General features: G+C 64.6%; 1 protein-coding gene across 1 annotated transcript in view; it reads right to left on the reverse strand.

Moving 5' to 3' along the window:
• Positions 1–170: 170 nt before the first annotated feature.
• The window catches only part of MEGF6 (multiple EGF like domains 6), a 108953-nt gene continuing 90287 nt past the window's right edge, over positions 171–18836 (reverse strand). The window contains exons 12-35 of the mRNA XM_032262008.1: positions 18650–18781; positions 17890–18018; positions 16059–16187; positions 15255–15389; positions 15048–15182; positions 11551–11676; positions 10926–11057; positions 10714–10842; positions 10403–10534; positions 9679–9807; positions 9471–9599; positions 8590–8718; positions 7649–7777; positions 7389–7517; positions 7144–7275; positions 6813–6941; positions 6049–6177; positions 4954–5082; positions 4698–4826; positions 4327–4455; positions 4088–4216; positions 3224–3352; positions 1482–1529; positions 171–1197 (exon numbers count right to left, since the gene is read on the reverse strand). Of these exons, the coding sequence (XP_032117899.1) occupies positions 1136–1197; positions 1482–1529; positions 3224–3352; positions 4088–4216; positions 4327–4455; positions 4698–4826; positions 4954–5082; positions 6049–6177; positions 6813–6941; positions 7144–7275; positions 7389–7517; positions 7649–7777; positions 8590–8718; positions 9471–9599; positions 9679–9807; positions 10403–10534; positions 10714–10842; positions 10926–11057; positions 11551–11676; positions 15048–15182; positions 15255–15389; positions 16059–16187; positions 17890–18018; positions 18650–18781 (2969 nt within the window). The 3' untranslated portion in view covers positions 171–1135. The remainder of the gene's footprint in view (positions 1198–1481; positions 1530–3223; positions 3353–4087; positions 4217–4326; positions 4456–4697; positions 4827–4953; positions 5083–6048; positions 6178–6812; positions 6942–7143; positions 7276–7388; positions 7518–7648; positions 7778–8589; positions 8719–9470; positions 9600–9678; positions 9808–10402; positions 10535–10713; positions 10843–10925; positions 11058–11550; positions 11677–15047; positions 15183–15254; positions 15390–16058; positions 16188–17889; positions 18019–18649; positions 18782–18836) is intronic.

The following is an 18836-nucleotide window of genomic DNA, read 5'->3' on the forward strand; positions in this document are numbered from 1 at the left end:
CGGGTAGGTCCCCACCCCTTTCCCACGAGGCTGCAGTAAAGTGAGGCAGCAGGATGCACCTCCTCACGAGAGAGGGTCCGAGAGCACCCAGGGGAGAAGGGTGAACCCGGACGAGTGCCCGGAATTGTTATAAGTAAAATGTTGATGCCGCAAAAGAAGTAACACTGGAAGATGAATCCTCCCAGCAAGGCTTTACTTCTACAGATGGGTTCGGGGGCATGGATGGGGCAATGATGGCCGCCACGGGCTTGGGGGGTCACCCCTACTGCTTTGTCGCCCCCCTATTGGCTAGGGTCATACGCACAAGCTAGACTAATCCCAACCGGCTGTTTTAAAATGAGCAGGGGTCCGAGCTGGAGTGGCAGGGTGGGTGTTCTGGCGGAAGGACGTTACGGGCCTGTCAGAGCAGGTAGCCAGGGGTGAGCAGGTGACCGGGCTGCGTCAGGGTGGAGAGGGGGAGAGGAGCAGATGTGAACTGATTAGAACTGGTGGAGAAGGAATTACAAGGAAGTTAAACTTTAAAATAGAAAATTAAAGAATCAGAGAGCTGAACATGCTGACATCGTGATTCTTTGAAGAGAAATTTAGAACTCATTGTATGTGATAACAGGGTACCCACGCCGGCAGCCTGGCGAGACCGGAATTGGGGGTTCTGGGGATCGGCGGGAGACGGCGGGCAGCTGCCAGCTGACCCCGGGCTTTGAGGGCTGTGCAGCAGCCCATAAATACCTTCACATAAATACGGGCGGGCTTCCAGTCCCAGGGCCTAGCACCAAAAAGTCTGCCTGAGGACAGTGGCCCTGTGCCCACACTGGCGCCCACACCTGTCCCTGATCCGATTCAAAGCCTCAGGGAGAGCAGGGCTTCCTCAGCCCAGGCCAGGAGCGTGCCCCTGGGTTGCAGAGTCAGCAGGGAGGAGCCTCTCGTCCGGCGACCACGTGAGGTTTCACTCCTCAGGGCCACGCCAGCCTCCGAGAGCGACGGGTTGCTTGGCTGTCCACAGCTCTCCACGGCCCTCAAAGGAACGGCGGTTCCAGGAGCTCTGGGCCCATGCAGTGTCCTTCTCAGTGGTCACCAAAGGCCTGGGTCCCCTCTGGCTGGGACTTGAGACGTGGGCTCCACAGGGCTGCCTCTGCTAGTGCCTCACCGGTCCACCGCTCCGGGATGAGGGTCTGCTGGAGGCGGGCAGTGTGGCCGCTGGGGAAAGGAGAAAGGCCAGTGCAGTGTGGGGTGGGTGCTCCCCAAACAGACTGGGTTCTGGGTTGGCACCTACCCCCCACCCCTCCCCTAGCAGCTCAGCCCAGCAGAGCAGGGGAGGGAAGGGGGGCCACCATCCTTCCCAGCTCTGGCCCGGCCTTGGTTCCTGGACCCCAGGAACAGCCACTGCCCTGTGGGGCCCAGATTATACTTATGCACTCTTCTTTGACTTTGCCATGATCCACCCTACTGGAAAGCCCGTGGGCATTTCCCACATGCCTTACCTGGGCCCTGGGCTAGGGACAGGCTCTCGGGGAGCCGGAGGGGCCCACCTGGAGGGGATAGAGACCAGGCCATGTTAGCACCCTTAGCCCTGAGTGGGCCACAGTAACGGCCGAAAGGCGTGACCCCACCCAGGCCTGCAGGGACCTCCACTTCCCCCACACAGCCTCCTTCCCTTCTCACTCCTTTGCACTTGGTGGTGGGTGGGGGCTCTCTCCCTCTCCCCAAAGAAAAGCTCTCAGCCCCTCCAAGCCCCCGCTACCCTCAATATCAGGGGCTTTACCCAATGCCAAGCCAAGTCCGCTCCAGGGGAAGGCTCAGGACCCAGGACTCGCCACGCCCAGCAAGACCCTGCCCACGAGGCCCCAGGCTTCTGAGACCTCCAGCGCAAGGTCAAGGCACTGCCCCCAGCAGCCAGCGGTGCAGTACCAGAGCTGACCACTAGATGCCGCTGCGGGCAGCCTTTTGTCCCCTGCACCAGCGCACAGGCTGCTGCCCCGCCCCGCCCCTCTTCGCCCCACTCCACCCGCCCCGCCCCTCCTCGCCCCGCCCCCTCCCCGCCCTACCCCTCCTCGCCCCGCCCCTCCTCGCCCCACCCCACCCCTCCTCGCCCCACCCCGCCCCCTCCCCGCCCTACCCCTCGTCACCCCGCCCCTCCCCGCCCCACCCCACCCCGCCCCGCCCCTCCCCGCCCCGCCCTACCCCTCTTCACCCCGCCCCGCCCCGCCCCGCTCCCCTGAGATGGGGAATCAGTATGCAGTCAGGACTACCTTGGAGCGGCACAAAGAGACGCACACGTACGCAGCGTCAAGACTGCATTTGGGGGTCTCCAAGGTGAGGACCCCACGTGTGAAATCCCCAGTTAGCCAAAAGGCAGAGCCTGCAGCCTGGAGCCCCGCCTTTGCCCCGCCCACATGCCCTGCCCTGCTCAGGCCCCGACTGCCTCTCACTTCCCTCTGCAAAGACTACCTTGCCCAACACCTCTGGGGGTACACGGGAGGCGTGGGGGCGGCAGCAAAGCCTGGGCTGGCCAGTGGGGCATCCCAAAAGCACTGCTCACAGACAGCACATTCCAGCACAGCCTCAGGGGCCTAGGGGCTAAGGAGCCACGCTCACACATGCCTGGCACACACGCCTGTGCCCCCCGGCCGCACATGCGTGCACTATTGCAGAGACGCGCTGGCCACATTCACACACTGACGCACACAGGCGTCTGCCACCCGTCAGCACGGCATGCATGTACTGGTACACACTGGCTGCCAACACGTTCTGGCACACGTGCACACACACCCTGCTGCCCACACAGTTGCATATTGTGCACAGACACACTTTCACACCCCAGTGCACGTGTGTGTGGGGCAGGAGGGGCGGGGATGGCCAGCATCTGTCCATACTGGGTGACCCAGCCATGCCATAGGGTCACGGCCCTCTTCAGGCCCCCCAAGGAAGTCTGTAGCCCACCCTTGCAGCTGCTGGGGATGGGAAGGATGGGCTCCTTCCAGCCAGCAGCACAGCCCACCTCTGTCCCCTGGTTAAGTGACTGGGAAGCTCACATTCCACCAGTCAGAAGCCAAGTGACACTCTGGGTACCTGGCAGGGACAGATGACATTCGCTATGGCTGAACAGCCATAGGATGGTGCAGCCAACTCTGCAGTGGGTGAGAGACCGGTCCTTTCTAGGATGGAGCCAATGCTGACGGGTGGATGGTGACTTCCCCTCCCCCACCACAGGAGCCCAGCTCACCTTCCTGGCATGTGGGCCCCATGTAGCCATCCACACAGTGACACTGTCCACTGACGGGGTCGCAGTCGGCCCCACCCCCGCAGTCACAGTGCAGGACGCAGCTGGGCCCGAAGTGGCCCCTTCTGCAATCTGCAAGGGGCAGGGGGAGACAGACCTGAGCATGATCCCCGCCTTCCCCAGGCCAGGCACCCTGGGCCTAGGGGCCACCAGCAGAGCCCAGGTGGAGTGAAGCCTTCTGCTTGGGGTTATGGGGGAGCTAAGACCTCGGTTTCCCCTGAGGGGTAAACAGTCCCTGCCCGACCTTCCTCGGCCACATTCTGCAGCCTGTGAGCCCCTGCCTGAGAAAGCCCAGGCCCCAGGTACACACCCAGAGTCACTAGGTGCCTGCCCTGCCCCAGGAGGGCAAATGGGAGCCAGTGGTCAAGGATGCCCCCTCAGGGCACAGCAGGCCCAAGAGCCACAAGGCCAGGTATGCAGCCCCAGCAGCAGGGCACCTCCTATCCTCAGGTGGGGCCCTCTGGGCTGGAGGGTCCACAGCCTCCTCGATGCCCCCCCATCCACAGCTGGCAGATCAGGGAAGTCTTTCCACCCAGCCGGAGGCCCCCACCATGACCATGGCCTTCCTAGGATGTTTTGGGCAGCCACGGGGTTAGGGCCTGGCCTAAGCCTCCAGCAGGAGTGCCGTGCTGGGCACCACCTGTCCCAGCAGCTGACTCCACCCCCAGGGCACATGGGCCAGGTGCAGAGGCCACAGGATGGCACAGTGCCCAGCTCAGGACTGGCACAGGTAGGCCAAACTGATTGATACTGGTCACCGACGGAGACCCACACCCACGACCTTCCTGGGCAGGACCCCAGACTCACCCAGGTTACAGGTGGGTCCTGAGCGCCCAGGTGGACAAAGGCAGAGGCCGGTGACAGGGTCACAGGGTGCCCCCCCATCGCAGTCACACCGCTGGTGGCATCCTTCTCCAAATGAGCCTGGCTCACACCCTGGTGAGGGCAGTGGGCTCAGTGTACCCCTCCTGCCCTACACCCAGACGGGATGGGGCCAGGGAGTGGGGGTTCAGGCTGGGGAGGGGAAGAGGGCATGAGGCACTCACCCTTCTCACAGAAGTGGCCGTAGAAGCCGGCAGGGCAGAGGCACTGGCCATTGATGGAGTCGCAGGGGGCTCCGTGTTGACACTGGCACACCCCCTGGCAGCCAGCCCCGTGGAAGCCAGGGGGACAGGCTGAAGGAGGATGCCGGTTACCACGAGCCCAGGGCATACGGTGGCAGAAATACCCAGTTTGCCCAGAGTGAGTAAAACCCGCCAATTCAGGGACCCATGAGAAGCCCCCTCCTGCCCTTCCTCACCCTTCCCCACTGCTACTGGCTCCCCGCCACTTCACTGCTGCCCAGATCACCCACATGGGAGGAGCGGACACTGGCTCAGAGGGGGCCCCAGCCCAGCTGCCCAGGCCCGAAACTCACGGTGCTCGCAGGCCTGGCCGTAGAAGCCGGGGCCGCAGCGGCAGGCACCCGTGGCTGGCTCACACGTGCCATTGTTGTGGCAGGAACACTCCAGACGGCAGGCGGCTCCGTAGCGCCCAGGGGGACAAGCTGCGGACAGAGCAGGGTGGGCGGGGCAGGAGAACGGTCTCTCAGGCACCAGCCTTGCCCAACGCTGTGGCAGCCCAGGGCACATCCCCAAAGGGATGCTGGGGTCCCACGAGCCCCGCACACTCACCCAGCTCACACTGCGGCCCCATCCAGCCCAGGCCACAGGAGCAGCTGCCGTTGGCGGCATGGCACAGGCCCCCGTTTCTGCAGGAGCAGATGTGCTCACAGCCCACACCAAACCGGTTCTGGGGGCAGCCTGGGGACAGAAAGCAGGTGCTGCCTGGAGCTCTGACCAAGGGCTGGGCTCCCTCTGGGGACATGTCTCCACAGGTTGACAGCCAGCAAATGCTTCCTGAGGCCCGTCAGTGCCAGTCTCCACCCAAAGGCAGGGACTGGCACCAGCTGCACCCTCTCATTCACTGGTCATCTCAGGCTGCAAGTGCCAGGCCTGGTCTAGGAACCGAGCGTGGCTGAGTGATGGAGGGACTGGGTGAGCCTGCGGGAGGGCTTCCTGGAAGGCTTCATGGAGGCAGCGGCCCCCTGTGCACCAGCTGTCTCCAGCTTGGGAGTGAGTGTATATCCTCTAGGCCTGAGAAGAAGCATGGCCAGGCTGCTGTGGGCTCAGAGGTGGTGGGCCACAGCCCAGCTGCTACAGCCTGATACCTGATGACCGGCCCGACGGCACTGCCCTTCCTGGGAGTGAGGTGGGGCCAGACTACCTCCCGGCCGAACCCTCTGCTGCCACAGGCTCCCAGTGAGCCCTGAAGGCCAAGAACTGATGTTGGGGCAGCCAGCCCCGTGAAGTAGACTAAGGGTGGGACCAGGCCTTTGGTCCCTGGTCCCTGGGCCTGGCAGAAAGGGCCAGAAGGACTCTGCCCTCAGGCCGAAGGCGGCCACCAATCCCTCCTCCAAGGGGCCAGGCAGGCCTGCAGCCCCCACAGTCACCGTGAAGAGGATGAGGTCACTGGGTTGCCTGAGCCTCAGGGGCCGAGTGTGGAGGCAGGGGCTGGGGTGGCGTGGGACGGCCCATTCCCCCAAGCAGGGCAGTGCAGTCAACACACGCTATAGCAGTCTCGCCTCAGCCCCAGGGTCAAGTGGGGAGCTGGTGGCAGCCAGGACGTGTAGGAGCCTGGGCTGGGCCACCCCTCCAGCGTCCCCATGGCTAATCCAGTGACATCTCTGTGAAGGGCTGGTGAGCACGCCCTCCAGACTGAACACTCACCTCGCTCACAGCGGACGCCGGCTCTTCCCGGGGGACAGAGGCAGGTGCCGGTCACAGGGTCACAGGCCCCCTCCTGCCCACACTCACACACATGGGTGCAGTTGGGGCCGGAGCGGCCCTTCGGACAGGCTGCCGGGGAGGAAGGTGAGGGTGGCTAGCTTCCCTTCTCTCCCTGCCCGGCCAGCCCCGCAGGTGGGATGGGATGGGACGGGGTGAGGTGACCCTGTGTCTGCCCCAGACGGGGTGGGGCGAGCCAGCTCCCATGCAGCTACCCAGTCATCTCCCCTCCACCTGCAGGGGCCAAGCTGCTGCTGCCTGCTCTGTAGTGACTCACTGCGGCCCCTGCCCACCCCGCCAGCTCTGCCGGGGTCCCAGAAGTGGAAAGGCCCTGCAGGACTCAGGAAAAAGGCGTGTTTCCCCGCAGGACACTAGGCCACAGCTGACCTGCCCGGCTGACCTCTGTGCCCAGCTGACCTCTGTGCCCAGCTGTGCTCAAGCCTCTGGTGGACTTGGCGCAGGTCACCAGGCACAGCAGGTGTGGGAGCAGAGCTGTTGGAAGCCTGGCGGGGACCTGGGGCCACACAGGCACCCACAGGGCAGCAGGTCTGTTCTGCCCCTCTGTCTGAACACTGCTCGCGGCCAGGCCCAGCCAGAGGGGTCAACGGGCAGGGAGGTGGGCAGCGGAGTTGTCCTCCTGCAGGCTACTGGCCCTACCCCAGAGATGCAGGAGGTGCCACTCAGCCCTGCTGCCACCAGCCACTCACTGAGGCTGCAGTCGGGACCGAGGAACCCGGCGGGACAGCGGCAGGCCCCCGTGGCCGCATCGCAGGAGCCCCCGTTGAGACACCCACACAGCTGTTCACAGCCTGGCCCGTACCGCCCGGGCGAGCAACCTGCAGGGAGAGGGGGCTGGCTGCAGGGAGACGGACTGAAGGCTTCCCCGGTGCCGCTGAACACAGCACGGCAGCTCCCGTGAGGCCCCCATACACCCCGTCTTCCACCCCCAGACGAGGGCCTTCCCAGGGACCAGGGGAACTGGGGCCCAGCATGGCCAGCAGGACTCCGGAGCTCGTTGGGGGCCCGGGCAGCACTCACGTTGCCGGCAGTCAGGGCCGTGGTAGCCAGCAGCACACTCACAGAGCCCAGTGGCAGGGTGGCAGGCCTGGTTCTCACTGAGACACTGGCACATCTGCAAACAGTCCTCCCCAAAGCGGCCAGGCGGGCAGGCTGGGTGCAGACAGGCCGGGTTGGTCCAGGCCCAGCCCAGCCAAGGAACAGGCAGCATCTCTGGATTCCCCCAACCCAGCCCCTCCTCCGGGTGGGGGCTTGGGAGCCCTTACTCTGCTCGCAGCTGGAGCCAGTGAAGCCGGGGGGGCAGCGGCAGGCCCCGGTGACGTGGTGGCAGGCAGCGCCGGGCGGGCAGCTGCAGCGTTGGGCACAGGCCTCTCCAAACCAGCCCCGCAGACAGGCTGCAGAAACATGAGGGCTGGGGAAGCCTTCACGGTAGGAGCCCCTGGGGAACCACAGGCCAGAACAGGCCAGGAGCGGGCGCTGTGGGTAGGACCCACCAGGTGCCAGCTGAACTGGGGGCTGTGCTCACCATTCTCACACCTGGAGCCTCCCCACCCCGGGGGGCAGAGGCAGGCCCCGGTGACGTGGTGGCAGGGGGCTCCCCGCCGGCAGGCACAGCGCCTCTCACAGCCAGGCCCGAATGTGCCCTCGGCGCAGGCTGCAGGGACAGGACAGACAGGAGGGCTGAGACCTCAGCATCTGTCAGCCCCGCCCCAAGGAAAGTGAGGAGAAGGGAGGCGGGGGTGGCAGCCGGGGCTCAGGTCAGAGGTGACGGGAGCCAGGAAGAGCCCTGAGGCCAGCTGAGGGCCCAGGCCTCCCCCAGACAGCAGATCCAAGGGGACAACCAGCCTGTACCCAAGCAGTGGAGACGCGCCCCTGCTGGAAGGGAGCTGGTGTCAGGGGCCTGGGTGGGAGGCGGGGCCTGCGAGGAACGAGGCAGTGTTGCCCTGGTGCCCCAGTGTCTGGGCTCTGGAGGGGCTGAGGCCCGCTGGGTGGACCAGGCCCTGCTGGCACAGCAGCTACAGCTGGACTCTCACCAGCCGGAGGCCCCCAGCCAGCACAGGCTCCAGGACAAGGGGTGAAGGGGCCTCTCTCTGCACACAGGAAACAGGCAGGGCCCCTGAGCCCCAGAGCATCCTTCATTCCACCCACCACTGGGCTGGCCGGGGCCACACACCCCTGCCAAGGCACAGGAGCGGCACTCCACCCCCACAGGTTAGCTTCCTGGGTCGAGACCCTCCCAACGGGAATCCTCGGTGCTCAGCTGGCAGCTGACATTGGCAGGACAGCAGAATGAGGGTGACCGTCCTCCCTCCTGGGACCCAGGAGACCCCAGCCCATGCTTCCTGCACACAGGCCTGAAGCCCACACCCCAGGGCACTGCCTCCTGATTGGGAGCCCTCCTAGGCCTGCAGGCCAGGCTGCACCACCCACACTGGGGGACACCCCTCCTCTGCTGCCAGCGCTCACCCTTCTCACAGGCCAGGCCGGCCCAGCCCTCCGAGCATGCACATTGGCCTGAGACAGGGTCACAGGTCCCTCCATTCTGGCAGAGGCAGGAATGTTGACAGCCGTCACCATACAGGCCGGCAGGGCAGGCTGGGGCAGGGGAAGAGGGAGCAGCTTGCAGCACCAGCCAGCTGGCCCCGTGGCACGTCTGGCTTTCCAGCCTAATGTTGGCCTTTGGGGTCAGGGACCTTGCAGGAGGTGCCTCTGGGATGACCTGCCAGGCCCTTCCTGGACTCACCACCCCTGCCTGGAGAGGGGTGCACATGAAAGGCACCGTCCTCGGCCCTAATATCCCCTTCCTCCCTCACCCAGGTGCCAGGTGTCCTGTGGGCTCCACATGAGGCCAGCACCCTCACTCAGGCCTGCACTCTGGTTCCTGGACTCCTGGGTGGGGCTTACCCCACAGGCAGGAGGGCCCCATCCAGCCGGGACACGGCGGCACTGCCCATCGGCAGGGTCACAGGAGGCCCCGTTAAGGCAGGCACAGACCTGGCTGCAATTACACCCGTGGGTGCGGGCTGGGCAGGCTGCAGGTGGAGAGGGCTGGTGAGAGCCTGGCGCGGGCAGGACCTCAGGGGCTGGCAGCAGATTACAGGCGGCTGGGTAGATCTGCTGGGGTCCCCTCGGCTGCTGTCGCCAGTTCTCCCCTCCTTCTGGCCCAGGCCACCTACTCAGCAGGGTGGCCAAAAAAATGACCAACACTGGCCCAAGTGAGCAAAGCGACATTCTCAGGGGGCTGCCTGGTGGCTCTGGACACTCGGGACAGGCCTAGGAGGGAGTCTCCCACGGGGGACCCGGCACCCCTCCTGCAGCACCCTGGGCTGAGCGGGGAGCTCACGCACTCTCAGCACAGTGGGGGCCCCGGCGGCCAGTGGGGCAGAGGCAGGAGCCATTCACGGCGTCACAGGCGGCCCCGGCGGTGCAGTTGCAGGCGCTGCGGCAGTCTAAGCCAAAGAAGCCAGCCGGGCAGGCTGCAGGCAGCGGGCGGTGAGGTGGAGGGGCCCACACTGGGAGCCGCCCGGCCCAGCCCCCGCCAGTGCCCCAGCTCACCACGCTCACAGAAGGTGCCCCTCCAGCCGGCAGGGCAGGTACAGGCCCCGCTGATGTGATCACAGGCTGCTCCATGCTGACACTGGCACTGCCGCTCACAGCCAGGCCCAAAGCGGCCCTGGGGACACCCTGAAACACGCGGCCCGGCCCACCATCAGCCTGAGGCCCAGGAGCCTGACCCAGCTGTGCCCCCCCTCACCACCATCCTCAGAACTGTGGGACAGGCTGGCTTGGGAGAAGCCCGTTCCCACCCAGGGGAGACTGAGCTCACTCACATGCTTTGTCCTCCACCCAGGTGGGGCCACGGGAGGCTTGAGGGAGCTCCAGGTGTCAGCTTTAGGGATGGCAGCCTCCCCTGTGGCTGCCTCTAGGACACCCTGCCCAGGCCTTCCCCAGTGCCACCAACCAAGCCTTGGGGGGCACAGACTGAGGGGCACTGGCCTGTCTTAAGCAGACCCCTTCCTCTGACCCCCAGGTGTGAGGCCTCCCACGGGAGTGGGACGGGCCCTGCCCCTTCCTGCTGGGGCTCTGGGTGAGCCTGGTGCAGGTTGGTGGGAGGGTGGGGCCTTGGTCCAGGCTGTGGAGTGCGGTGGTGGGGGCTGGGAAAGCTCAGGGAAGGCACAGGAAGGCAGGCCGGGACCAGCCCAGTGTGCCTGTGTGTACATGCATGTTTGTGTGTGTGTGTGCGAGCACAGGACGGGGTGCGGCCAGGGCCAGGACTCACGCTGCTCGCACCGCGGGCCCTCATAGCCAGCCTCACACACACACAGGCCAGTGACGGCATCACAGCTCCCGTGGCCAGTGCTGCAGTTGCAGGGACGGCTGCAGTCAGGTCCCCAGTGCCCGCTATCACAGGCTGCAAAAGAACCCGGGGTCATCCGGCGCAGGCCCTACTGCAGGCCACAGCCAAGTCAGGCACGGGGCACCTCAGGACTAGGGCACGGCCTCCTGCAAGCCCCCATTCCTCCTGACCCCTGGGGGGCCTCTCCAGGGGCAAGAAAGGGAGGGACATCTGGACAAAGGGCAACCCTGTACCTCTCTGGCAGCTGAAGCCGGTCCACCCGGGGGCACAACTGCAGCGTCCAGTGGCAGGGTGGCAGTGCCCATCATTGGCACAAGAGCACCTTGTCTGGCAGCTGGGACCAAACCAGCCTGCTGGGCACACTGCAGGCAGGTGAGAGAGGGTGAGTGGGGGCCTGGCTGCCCACCCTGGGTCACAGGCTCAGGGGTGGCTCCAGCTCACTCACCATCCTGGCAGCGGCTGCCGACGAAGCCAGGGAGGCATAGACAGGCTCCAGTCTCAGGGTCACAGCGGGCACCGTGCTGGCACGCTGGGCAGATCTCCTGGCAGCCCAGCCCCCAGCGGCCCTCGGGACAATCTAGTGCCCACCCCCCCATGGCCAGTCAGTGCCAGAGCTGCCCTTGCTCAACACATCAATACACATAACATGGCACGATGCCCCCGGAGCCACGGCTGAGGAGGTGGGACCACTGTTACCATCTCAGCCTGCCCCGGGGAGGGGAGAGGATCTGGTCAGCAGAGGCCCCAGGCACCTCCTGGGGCTTCGGGCTTCGAGGTGCCCACCCACAGGAGAGAAGCCCCAGCCCCAGGCACAGTTCTGCTGGCAACACAAGGAACCCAGCCGGTTAGAGACTGGGAGCCTTGTGCAGAGGGAGCAGCCCAGGAGGGCAGCCCGCAGGTCCCAAGGGCTTGGTGAGGCAGCCACAGACCCCCACTCCCTACCCCAGGCAGTGCACCATGAGCTCTAGACAGGCCTGGGATCCGCAAGGCCGGGACCCCACAGTTCAGGGCCCCACCAGCTCGGGGCCCTGCAGTCTGTGAGGCAGAACTGGGGCTGCTGCTGCACTCACCTGCCCCACAGTCTTCCCCGGTCCTCCCCGGCGGGCACTGGCACTGCCCCGTGACCCCGTGGCAGAGGGCCCCCCCACAGGAGCAGGAGCCCGAGCAGTTCACTCCGAACGTCCCCACCGGGCACTCTGCAGGAGGAAGCATGAGGGGCCTCAGCCACCCCACGTGGAGCGGCCGGGCCAGAGCCTTTTCCCCAGGCGCTTCTGGCAAGTGTGCCTCCCATGCCTCCCCACATGGGCTCTGGCTCTAGTCCCGGGGGAGGTGGGTGCTGATGAGCACAGCTGGGGTCCCCAGAGTGCCCAGGCAGCTCCCAGGAACAGGCAGGGGAGGGGTGAAGGGGGCGCTGACAGATGGGAGGAGCGGGGAGGGGCAGGGCCCGGGGAGCAGCCTGGGAGAGGCTGAAGCAGCTCCTTCAGGCCGTCCAGCACCCTGGAGAGCTCCCAGGAGCCCGAGTAGGGCCTGCTCCTCCTCCCCGACCATAGTCACCCGAGGACCGTGCCCTCAGCCTGACCTGGCAATGCTGGCATAGTCTCTCCCCCTCCTCCACCCAGCTGGGACCCCCTCACAGGGACTCGACCCTAGAGCTGGGGAGGCTGTGCACCCACTCACTGCACCCCCAGAGCCGCCCACCGCCCGCTCCCTGTGGGGTGGGGCTAGAATGGAGACTGCAGGGGACCCCCTGGAGGCCTAGGGTCCCCCCACCTCCACTTGGCAGGTGAATGAGACCCCAGGGAGCACAGAAGCCAGGGAGTCACAGCATCTGGAAAGGGGGACCTCGGGAGAGAATGTGGGTGCTGAGGAGCAGAACCCCCATGGAGAGGGCCTGCAGGGGCTGCTCCCCATGGCCTAGCCGAGCCATGGGTGCTGGGAGCCCTGGAGCAGCCTCTGTGGCACAGCTTTCCTCTGCCCGCCATGCCTGCCCTGCCTTTCAGGGCCTGGCCTTGGCCTCCCCCCAGGGACAACAGAGCGTGAGGCTGGGCCGGGAGCTCTGGTGGTGGAGAAGCCTTCCTGCCTGCCCCAGCGAGGTGCAGCCACTCTGATGCCCAGGCTGCAGCTGAAACTAAATTTCTCCCTGGGTCCATGATGCCATCGCAGCAGCCCCAAGAAGGCAGTTGACAGAGACCCTGTGCTGCAGGCCAAGGAGCCACAGAGCCCACGTGTCAGAACATCCACAGCAGGGCTGAGAGCCAGGACGTGCCCTGCCTGGGAGGAGCTGGTAACACAGGGGGAGCGCCAGGCCTGGCCCTGCTGAGGCCATGAGGACATACACTGGTGAACTCTTGTCACAAGGGCCAATCTCCAGGGGTGCCCGCCCACAGGGACACAGGAACGTCCCTGGGACTACAGGCTTGGCACTGAGCGTGCCCTAGGGCACTGAGCACTGGGCAGTGTGCACAGGGTGGGGGTCACTGGTCATAGCAGCCCCGCAGGGCCTCAGGGAACCTCTCCCCATTAAGTGGGGCAGATGAGTGCTGTCCAGCCCCAACGACAAGCAGGGGGGCTTTCTATCAACACGCAGGGGCCATCACCTGTGGCTTATCCTCCAAGCACCAGAGGCTCTGAAAGAAAAGAAGTGGCTGGGCATGGTGGCTCACACCTGTAATCCTAGCACTTTGGGAGGCTGAGGCGGGTGGATCGCCTGAGGTCAGGAGTTAGAGACCAGCCTGAATGACATAGTGAAACCACGTCTTTACTAAAAATACAAAAAAATTAGTTGGGCGTGGTGGCAGATGCCTGTAATCCCAGCTACTCGGGAAGCTGAGGCAGGAGAATCGCTTGAACCCGGAAGACAGAGGTTGCAGTGAGCCTAGATCGTGCCATTGCACTCAAGGCTGAACAGGTAGGGAGGAACAGGGAAGGACCCTTCCTTCTCTCAGGAACTAGGGGCTCTGGGAGCTGTGGAGGTGCTTCTCTGCGAGGCCTTCTCACTGTCTCTGGTGTGCAGAGTGGAGACTGGAAGAAGGGTCACAGGCATCAGCGGAGGGTGAGCTGCTGGTGTGCGTGTGCATGCACCTGCCTGCATTCATGTGTGTGCATGCGAGCGGTGTGTGCATGTATGTGTGTGCATGTATGTGTGTGCATGTATGTGTGTGCATGTTTGGGGGTCGGGAGTGGGAGGAAGGGTGGGGAAAGGATGCCAGGGAGTCAGGAGGAGCCAAGGCCCACATCCACACACTCATGAAGCTCTAGGACACGTGTACAGATGGGAAGCCAGCACTCAGAGCTGCTGTCCACTGGCCTGAGACCACAGAGATCCTGGGAGTCCAGGTCGGGGGTCCTGGCCCAGAGTGCTCTGACCCTTGATGGCTGGGACCAGGGCGGCCTAAGCTGGCTGCTGGGTCCTTGGGTGAACACTGCTCCCACTGCGGGCCCCTTCTCATCCCCCAGATGGAGGCGGCGGGGGGAGGGCCCAGGCTGTGGGCTTGAGTCTAGACATCCCCCGGTGTGGTCTCAGGGGAGGCTGGCACCGGGCTCGTGGGTCCCTCTCCAGCCCAGGCCATGGTCATGCTAGTCACACGGCAGGCCCTCGTGGCTCCCCATCTCTCCCGGCCACTGGGCGTGAACAGTGAGCACCGCGCCAAGGGAGGCTCCCACCCGCCCAGGCCCTGTCAGCAGCCGCCATGGCAGCTCCATTACTCAGCCGAGGCCATTTTCCTTCCCCTCAGAAGCCGATGACACACTGAGGTATTTCCTACCCTGGTCATGAGACTGAGGAGTGACCGTCCTGCGGCTCTGAGCCTCAGACCAGCTTGGTCAGCTTTCTGCTTGGCCGGGACTGCACGGCATTGTCCTCGTCATTGATTGCACCTCCCGCCAGCACAAGCCAGGGCAGCCGGGACGCCCCCACCTCCCCAGCCCTCTTGGCAAAGTCCCCAGCCCCATCACGCTGGGCTGTAGTTACGTCAGGGAGTAGGTCCCCAAGCCTCCCGGGGACACCTAAGCACGGACATGGCCGGCCATCTCTCAGCCAGCTCCTAACAACCTCCTCCCCTGCCTGCCACGTGAGCATGGGGCTCCCAGCTTTGTGCCTGTTCACACCCAGGCCACAGCGTCCATGCGCAGGGGCCTGCAGCCACGCCCCCAGGCCACCACTGCAGCCCAGACTGCTCACTGAACCGCCACCCCCATGGACAGCCTCTCTGCTGCCGGCTCACATGGGGGAGCTGCTGCCCCAGCCTCCCAGAGAACCCAGTCTGTTCCAGTCGAGCAAGGAGCGAGTGAGCGAGGGAGGAGTTTGGAGAAGCACCGACCCCTCTCTGGGCCAGGCCCTGGCAGACAGAGCAGCCCCTGCCCTAAGCAGGCCAGACTCAGACGAGCAGCCGCACCATTGCGTCATGACAAGCTGTCCTGGCAACACCAGTAGCAAGGCACCACCTGGGCCCAGGCAAAGGGGGCTGATGATGGCAGCTGTGCAGCCCTTCTGAAGTCCACCCCGCAGCTGGCAGGCAGCTGGACCCTAAACTGAGACGGCCAAGAGACCCAGGAGCCACCCACTCACCTTGGCCACAGTCCTCACCCTGGAAGCCAGCGGGACACTGCTTCCCACACACGCCGCTCGCGGGGTCGCAGGCCACGCCTGATGGGCAAGTGCACACCTGCCGGCACCCTGGCCCAAAGTAGCCTGGCTCGCATTCTGCAGGCGGAAGAGAGGGGTGAGTGGAGCCAGCCGGCCCCGGCGCCCCCCAGTCCCCATGCCTGGACTCACCTGCCTGACAGCGCTCGCCCCAGAAGCCAGCCTTGCAGGAGCAGCTGCCGTCCCTCTTGTCACAGGACCGAGTGTGGGGCTGCACGCACTGGCACTCCTCCGAGCAGCCCGGCCCAAAAGCCCACGGTGGGCAGGCTGCACCCACAGAGCTGTGAGGGGGGCTCCCGGCTGCAGCCCCACCCTCCCAGACCGCTTCCAGCCAAGATCCAGCAGGGAGCTGTCCTCGCCCACCTCTCCTCCTGCAGCCCACCGCCTCTTCCCTCCCCAAGTGTCTGAACCCCAGGGACAGGGGACCCCACCAGGGACGGGTGACCCCACCAGGGACAGGGGACCCCACCAGGGACGGGTGACCTCCCCAGAGACAGGGGACCCCACCAGGGACGGGGGACCCCACCAGGGAGAGGTGACCCCACCAGGGACGGGGGACCCCACCAGGGACTCAGAGTTTGGCCTTTCTGCCAGGAATCTCCGAAAGCCAAGATGGGCCTCACTCCCTGCAGGCCTCTGCAAGAGGCCTGGCCCGGCCCTCATCTGCAGCCCACCCACCTCCTAGCTCAGGGCTGGGAGGCACCACGAGGTTGGGGACTGTCCACCCAGACGCGCTAGATGCCAGCACAGTTACAGTCAAGAGGACGTGGCCTGGAGTCCACAGACTTCAGGTGGACCCCAGACCCACATCCCAGTGGGTGATCTGGCCGGACCCTGATGGCCTCATCCCAACCCACAGTGCGGGTAATAGGACACGGACCATCCTTTCCACCCGCTGCAACCAGCGTGGACACTTGAAGGGGCAGTGAGACTCACCAAGGTGGCAGAAGCGGCCATAGAGTCCCGGGTCGCAGAGGCAGGCCCCGTAGAGGCGGTGGCACCGGCCCCGGTTGGCACAGTTGCACTTCTTGCGACAGTGCTTGCCATAGAAGCCCTTGGGGCAGCCTGGGGGCAGCGGGGCTCCGTAAGAAGCTGGGTGACCCCCCACCTTAGAGGATGCTCGGGGCCCAGCACGGGAGCCGGGAGCAGCCGCTGCCAGGCACCTGGTGAGTCTCCCAGATGTGGCTGTCTGTGGCCGTCTGCCCTGGCTGGCCCATCCCCTACCTCCCCTGCCCCCGGGGTTTGTGGCAAGGGCAGGTGGAGGAACACATTCCTTGGCCCACAATGGAAATGCACAAAGCTCACACCCCACTCTACCCAGAGTCTGGCCCACATCAGGAGCCGCCTGGCTTCTGTCCCACGGTGGTCGCCAAGCTTGACCTCAGAAGCTCAAAGCTGGAAGGACGCGTGGCCCCAGTGACCAGGTCCCAGGCCCAAGCCACAGGTGGCCCCAGAGCTAGAAACGTCCTTGCCTTTGTTCCCCCAAATAATTCCCTCCTGCTGGGTCCCGCCCCATGTCCTTCCTCCTCCCAAAGGCGGGAATAAGCTGAAGGTGCCCCCACAGCTACATCCACCTCCTAGTCCCCCAGGCCGGGAGACGAGACCCATCCTGTGTTATCCAGGTCGACCCTGAACCCAAAGACAGATGTGTTCACTGGAGCGGCAGACAGGGGCTGACATAGAAAGAGGAGGCCTGGAGGAGAGGAGGTGACCCCTTGATGCCCCAGGCAGCCTGGATGGTGCAGTATAAACCCAGGGGCGCAGCGCCCGGGAATGAGTACGGGGCTGGCAAGCCCGTCCCCCTGCATGGGCCTGGCAGGCCTTCCTGGGACTCAGCTCCTCGGTCACCTACACAGGGGCCTTTTCCCTGTTGGGGCATCTAATGACCCTCCCACAGGACCCACCCGAGACCCAGGTCTCCGGGAAGTCATCGGACATCGCAGAGCAGAAGTGCCAACACTCAGATCCCCCGCCTGCCGCAGGCGCCCAGCCCTCATACAGCTCCTAACAGGCAGTGCGTCCCCAGCACTCTGCAGGATAGAAAGGGCAGACTGCAATCGGGGAAGGGAGGCAGGCTCACAGGGAAGAGGCAGGAAGCCCTGTGCGGCTGCCTGGGGTTGCCCCCGCACCAGGCAAGCAGCCCTGCAGAGCACAGCACATACAGCCGGGGAGCCTCACAGGGCCCCATGGGCGTGGGGGACAGGTTCTGTGGTTGGCTCTCCTCCATGAAGGCAAGAAGATTATGAGACGTTAGCTGCATTCTCCAGGGAAAAAGGCAGAAAAGACCTAAATATGAAGCTCTAGCCACCCAGGAAACACTTCCTGGACTAGTTCCCCAGAAAGGCTGAAACTTCTGAATGAGTAACATCCCCAGCAGCCGGCGGCCCCTGAGTAACCCCAGCCACCACTCCACCACACAGCTCTACTTGAATGCTTCCAGGGACAGGGACCTCACTGCCTCTCAAGGGAACCCATTCCAAAAGTGTTGCTCTGTAAAGTTCTACCATTTTCTGCAGGTAGGCCCTGGGAAAATTAGCAACAATGAAAAAGCAACCCCTCTCTCACTGGAGGGCCTCATTCCCTCCCAGGCACGGCCTGGAGCTCTGGAAATGGGAGGCAGGAAGGGAAGGGAGTCTAGGGGAAGTTTGGTGGCACTTTCCCTGCTCCAGTGGGAGAAAGGAGCCTAGGAGGAGGCAGAGGGGTGGCACCTCCCACTGCCCTTGCAGCCCAGGGATAATTCCAGAAGTACTGGAAGGGGCTCACGCACCGTCCTCACAGTTGGTCCCACTGACACCCGGGGGACAGCGGCAGGCCCCCGTGACAGGGTCGCAGGTCCCACCATTCTGACAGCTGCAGGAGAAGCTGCAGTTCTTCCCGAAGGTGTCCGGAGGACAAGCTACAAAGAGTACCAGGGAAGCGCCAGGGTCACCAGGCAGCACAACACTCTGAGGCCCCTTCCTAGAGTTGGAGGCTCTGGGTTCAGAAGCAATTGCCTAGAGCAAAAAATGATGGTGCTTGTGCCGCATCACCCCTCCCGTGCCCGTGGCAGACATCACTAATCGATCACCATCTCCTCTCTCTGAACGCCAGCACGCCTGCTGATCTTTTTAGATCGGCTCTTTCAAACAGGCAGAGCCTCACGGACAGTTGTCAGGGGTCCCTGAGGCCATGTGAGCTAGAGGAACCTCACCTGCCCCCTGCCATTCAGCAGACACCCCTCACTGTCTTAGTTACTTGCTGGCTCGATGGTTGCCAGGCCGTGAAGACCGACATTTAGGAGGGACAAAGACGCGGGCTTGCTTGTTCCCAGGGAATCCTTACTGCCTGGACAGTGCCTGGCAAAGGGGGGACAGGCAGGGGATGTTCATCAAAGGAATGAACAAATGAATGAATGAATGGGTCTGCACGGAGCCCCCTGCCCAGGGCTAGCAGGAGGGAGCAAAATTGAATGGGTTCAAAGGGCTGTCCCCAGGTCTTGCAGCTCAGAGGCCCCTTCCTGGCCCACGGCCCCTGTCCAGCAGCCTCACTCTCATTGCAGATGAGCCCAGTCCAGCCCTTGGGGCAGTCACAGCCGTCCAGGCCTGGGAGGCAGGTCCCTCCGTTCCTGCAGTCATCACAGGTCAAGCTGCAGTCTTGGCCAAAGGAGTCATCCAGGCAGACTGGGGGACAGACCAGGATGGGGGCTCAGAGCCTGACCCCTACCCTCAGCAGAGG

Source organism: Sapajus apella, unplaced genomic scaffold, assembly GCF_009761245.1.
Source record: "Sapajus apella isolate SASKATOON/1434 unplaced genomic scaffold, GSC_monkey_1.0 scaffold127, whole genome shotgun sequence".
NCBI classification, from domain to species: domain Eukaryota; kingdom Metazoa; phylum Chordata; class Mammalia; order Primates; family Cebidae; genus Sapajus; species Sapajus apella.